This window comes from Lygodium microphyllum, chromosome 27, assembly GCF_053477565.2.
Source record: "Lygodium microphyllum isolate KBCC chromosome 27, Lygodium_microphyllum_v1.1.10, whole genome shotgun sequence".
Taxonomy (NCBI): domain Eukaryota; kingdom Viridiplantae; phylum Streptophyta; class Polypodiopsida; order Schizaeales; family Lygodiaceae; genus Lygodium; species Lygodium microphyllum.
In genome coordinates this window covers 120,487,598-120,492,985 of record NC_141161.1, presented here as the reverse complement: position 1 = coordinate 120,492,985, position 5,388 = coordinate 120,487,598, and the positions used below count along the sequence as shown (strand labels likewise).

General features: G+C 43.7%; 1 protein-coding gene across 1 annotated transcript; it reads left to right on the top strand.

Annotated features, from left to right (window-relative positions):
* Positions 1–3,050: 3,050 nt before the first annotated feature.
* Positions 3,051–4,956, top strand: LOC148012764 (large ribosomal subunit protein uL6-like). Its single transcript, XM_087668993.1, has 3 exons — positions 3,051–3,561; positions 4,443–4,565; positions 4,669–4,956. Exons 1-3 carry the CDS (start codon positions 3,199–3,201, stop codon positions 4,750–4,752), a joined length of 570 nt encoding a protein of 189 aa, XP_087525119.1. The 5' UTR covers positions 3,051–3,198; the 3' UTR covers positions 4,753–4,956.
* Positions 4,957–5,388: the final 432 nt, after the last annotated feature.

Here is a 5,388-nt window from a genome sequence, read left to right as displayed (position 1 = left end):
GTAGGACACCTAGGAAGGTCACCCTCACCTATAGCTAGACTTGTCTCCCTAAGTTGCACCCACCGCACCTCCCTTTTGCATGAATTGGGTCCTCAAGTATGGGACAACACCTAGGCTTGTGCCTATGGTTCTTAACCCAGCTCCTAGTTCCACTAGCACAAGCACAATGTACCACAAGCTAAGGTAGACACCCCCCAGGTAGTGCACCTTCTTTTCTTTTCAGGTAAATACAAATACTACAAACCACCAACTTCAGAGGCCCTAGCGTCCACTCAATTTGCTCTCAGCCTCCACCACCTCAATCATTTAATCAGCTTCTCCCTAGGACCAATCCCCACAAGGCCCCATCACCATCGACTCACACGGCCACCCTTCAGGGCCTGCAACAAGTACCATAGGACCGGCACTCATCTAGGAGGGGGTAATGTTAACCCCAATACAAGATGGGAAAAAGAAAATGTAAAAATATGGAATAATGCGGAAAAAGACAGCCATGCAAGGAATGAAAGAGGGAATGCCAAAAGTGCAAGGGCGATCGCAAAGGTCACAAGTCGAAGGCAAATGTGCATTTTATAATGCAAAGGCACCACTAAAATCTTGTAAAAGAGCACTAGGCTCCCTCCTGTGCGAATTGTAAAACATAGATGGGCATATGCAAAGGGATAAGATAACTAGAAGGGAATAGGCAAAGAGGACCTTGGCAAGACACTCGATCATGTAAAAAGGGGATGGGCACCCAAGGGATTTAGGGCTTGTATATAAACTCAAAAAGTGAATGAGAAGCTCATTCCTTGGTGTGTGGCTAAAGTGGTCTCTTCTTCTTCTCTTATTCTCTCCTTACTTGCTTGTGTGTGCTTGAGAGAGGGAGTGTGAGAGTGTGAGGGAGTGAGTGTGTGAGGGTGAGGGACCGTGGAGGAGAAGCTCTCCATCATCTCATCTCATCTCTTCTCTTCTCTTCTCTTCTCTTCTCTCGCGCATGGCTATGAAGGATGGAGCTCAAAGGGGGAGGCTTAAGGTTACTTGAGCTCACATCTCAAATCATGGAGCTATCGGCTTGCTTGAGGAAGGAGGCTACTCATGTGGGCATCAAGGTAAGTTCACTATACCTTGGTCGGATCGAAGGCGCGTCAGCTAGGTGAGAGATAGCCATTTGTGCTCGATTAAGACACTTGAACAATAAGCGGTATGTGGGTCTTGGCAATTGAGTGTGAGCTCCCACTTGAGTGAGAGAGAGAGAGAGAAAGAGAGAGAGAGAGAGGGTTAAGCAAGTCCATTGAGTACATTCTTTTGAGGAGGTACTCTACGTGGGGTTTTGCGACCTTAATTCATGTCTAATTATTAATGCTATCTTTGTGTGTAACATGTCCACCACTACAAGTTAATTTGTCTTGCACATGGGAGTGACTCTAAACCATTCAATATAAAATGCTGAGAGTTGTGTGCCACCCAATATCGTTAGCAAGGCAATGTGAGATTTAGACTTGTGTAGAAAGAATCCATGCCCTTTGCCATCGATGCAACTTGTTTTACTTTAATGCTCGATTAATGACATCTTTGTTGTTAGTCGTATTAGGGAAAGGTCATTGGAGGATAGCTTTTAAAAAAAAAGGCCATGCTATTTATGTGTGGGGAATCCTTGCTACTCCTATTCTCTCAGACCCTCGCTCCCAACCCTTCTCAGAAAAAAAAAACCTACCTAAAAGGAAGTAAAAAACCACCTTGAAACCCCAAATTTAAATATAGTTTAGGTTAGAGCTGCGCCATGCCCAAGTCCATTGACTTGGGTGTGTAATAACTAGAGAAAGGGTATCATAGCCACACTGCCCCAAACTTAACCTAGGCCCCATAGACCCGAGAGAGAGAGAGAGAGAGAGAGAGAGAGAGAGAGAGAGAGAGAGAGAGAGAGAGAGAGAGAGAGAGAGAGAGAGAGAGAGAGAGAGAGAGAGAGAGAGAGAGAGAGAGAGAGAGAGAGAGAGAGAGAGAGAGAGAGAGAGAGAGAGAGAGAGAGAGGTAAGCAAGTCCATTGAGTACATTCTTTTGAGGAGGTACTCTACGTGGGGTTTTGCGACCTTAATTCATGTCTAAAAAAGAAAAGAACACAAATTTATTAATGCTATCCTTATGTAGAACATGTCTACCACTACAAGTTAATTTTTCTTGCACATGGGAGTGGCTCCAAACCATTCAATTGTTGAGAGTTGTGTGCCACCCAATATCATTAGCAAGGCAACATGAGATTTAGACTTATGTAGAAAGAATCCATGCCCTTTGACCATCAATGCAACCTATTTTACCTTAGTGCTTGATTAATGGCATTTTTTATGATAGTCATATTAGGGAAATGTCATTTTAGAGGAGAGCTTAAAAAAAAAGGGCCATGCTATATATGTGTGGGGGATCCTTGCTACTCCTATTCTCAGCTACTCTAAGTAAAAAACCACCCCAAAACCCCAAAATTAAATATAGTTTAGGTTAGAGTAGTGCCACGCCCAAGTCCATTGACTTGGGCATGTAATAACTGGAAAAAGGGTATCACAACCACACTATTCCAAACTTAACCTAGACCCCATAGAGCCAACACAGAGAGAGAGAGAGAGAGGGAGAGAGAGAGAATGCATACGTGTGTAGACTGTGTATTTGTGCAATGAGGAGAGAGAGAGAGAGAGAGAGAGAGAGAGGTGACAAAAAGGAGATGTGAAGAGAGAGAATACAAAACCTACCAATGAATGACCACCACATCATTTTAACTCTAGTTAGTTCATGGAGTACCTCCGTTTTTGGAGGTACTATATCAACTCTAAAAGTCATGACACAAAAGTTAAGTGTGGTAACTACATAGACTTGTGGGGGTTAGAAGTTGTCCTAGACATGTCCTAGCTCTTAGTTCGCGGCACGTTAGGGCACTAGTGTGTGCTAGGCATATCCTAATGTGGTATAGTGTGTTAGCCATACCCTAATTTAACATTTAGCATAATGTTTGTAAGTCCTTTGGTTTACGCGTGACGGAAATAAAGGCCAGGTTAGGGCACCTCGTTCACCTTGCAAGGTAATAATAAGGCCAGTATAAACCCTAACCTGAAGCCCCCTCTCCCTCCCTTTTCTGTGCTCCCGCCTCGCCCCCCTTTCCCTCCGCCCGGCCAAAGACCTCCTGCAGGCGGAGACTTGCCATCACAGGAGCCGTCGCCGAGCTTCGCCGCCATGAAGACCATCCTGGCCTCGCAGACTATGGACATCCCCGAGGGGGTGAAGGTGGAGGTGAAGGCCAAGCAGATCCGCGTGACGGGGCCCCGCGGCCAGCTCACCCGCAACTTCAAGCACCTCAACCTCGACATCCAGATCGTGGAGGGGGGTAAGAAGCTCAAAGTGGATGCCTGGTTCGGCAAGAGGAAGACCATGGCCGCCATCAGGACCGCTCTTAGCCACGTCCAGAACCTCATCACTGGCGTCACCAAGGGGTACCGCTACAAGATGCGCTTCGTCTACGCTCACTTCCCTATCAACGCTAACATCTCTGCTTCCAAGGATAACATCGAGATTCGCAACTTTCTTGGTGAAAAGCGGGTACGTCTTTTGATGTCTGATCGCTGTCTTCTTAACGGTGGACACTGCTTTTGCAATGGCATTATTAGCTTCAATGTGTAAGTAGTGAAGCGGGGAAGTATCTGCAATCGCTTGTCCTGTTTATCACTGGTTGATGCAAGAGTTAGAGAGGGTTCTGAAGAGAATGTATATTTGTTACGTTTCCGTGTGCAATTGATGACTCTGATACTCGTATTAAGGCACTGAATGAAAGATTGTGGTATGGTAGCTGAGTACTTGCCATCAGATAGTTTACCATAGTTTGTAATTATAGTGTTGGTGATTTGTAACGGATGAGATGCCTTGAAAGGTGTAGACCCTGTGGTTTTTGATGCTGCAGTCTTAAATGGAATCATCGCAAGTGCTTGTTTACCTCTGATCCCTAGAGGATCGAAGGGAGATGTTTAGTGTCTTGGGCAATATCTGTTAGACTACGAATCCCAAGAAACGAGGAAGCTGCAGCTCCACCTTTTCTACATATGTCTAAAACTGGTTGGGTGCTCTGGCTTTTCTCCATGGTGTATGATGATAGTATTGCCATAAAACCAAGCTTTGGTGCAATAGCAAATGGAGTCTAGTTGCTTTATTCAAGCAGGACTGAGATTACAGAGGAAAAACTAAACTGTTCTATGTGGTGTAAAGTGTACTATAGAAGGAAGGCATATGTGGCAGTGTACAACTTGCCTCTCTGTATTGCGCTGACCTTAGTTGCACTGGCTGCAGATATGATCTGATTAACTGCCACATTGGATTAGATAACTGTTTTGTTGACTTCTTCTGTTGGTGTTGGATTCAAAGCTACAAAGGTATTCCTCTAGAATGATCTTGTCGTATTTAAGGTTGAAATATGTTCCCTGTTACAGGTCAGGAAGGTTGACATGCTTGAGGGTGTGTCCATTACCCGTGCCGAGAAGGTCAAGGACGAGTTGATTGTTGAAGGCAATGATATTGAGCTAGTCTCCCGGTCTTGTGCTCTAATTAACCAGGTACTTCATTCATAGTACAAATGTTAATATTGGTTTACAACTTTTTGTTATGACATTTGTTGTGGCCTGTAATTTAATTGATGTCTCTAATGTTGATTTGCAGAAATGCCATGTCAAAAAGAAGGACATCAGAAAGTTTTTGGATGGTATCTATGTGAGTGAGAAAGGAACAATATCAGAGGAGTAACTGCGAGCTATTGTATTGATGCTGAATATTTTTGTGAGGATAGGCTTTAGTCTAGTTTAGCATGGAAGGAAGTGTTGGAAATCAAATTCCAGTCCTTCCTCGTATACCTTTGTCTAAGTATTCACAGCAGCAGTTTTGGAGTTTTTATTTTTTGAGTACTCTCTAGGCTTGGTTCACTCAATTGAAGTTTCATTTGCCGTCCAAGTTCAGTTCACTCCTTTAACCTACAAACTTGATTATTCGGTTATGTGGCCCTTAATTTTGTTGTTTTAGAAAATTTATGAGTGTTTTTAGGTTTTGAGAGTGTGAAGATTGAGATGAATGGAAGTACATGCTGCATGACTAGTATATGACAATGGAAATTTATGAATTGTGGGTGGCATTGAAGAGTCATGGTACTCGGTAGGGTTCTACCATCTGATTTCCTGCATTGCTTCTACAGCAATTACCATTGAGCTGGGTCCTATTGTGACATAGCTGTAAGTCCAGAATCAAACTATTCCACTAGAATAGCTCTACAGGAATATTGGGTCGGACTGTTAGCAAAATTATTTCAGTCATATGTTGATTGTCTGTTAACTTCCAGTTTATCTACTATTTTTGACTAGTTAACTGCGAATTCTGTGCAATAGGAAA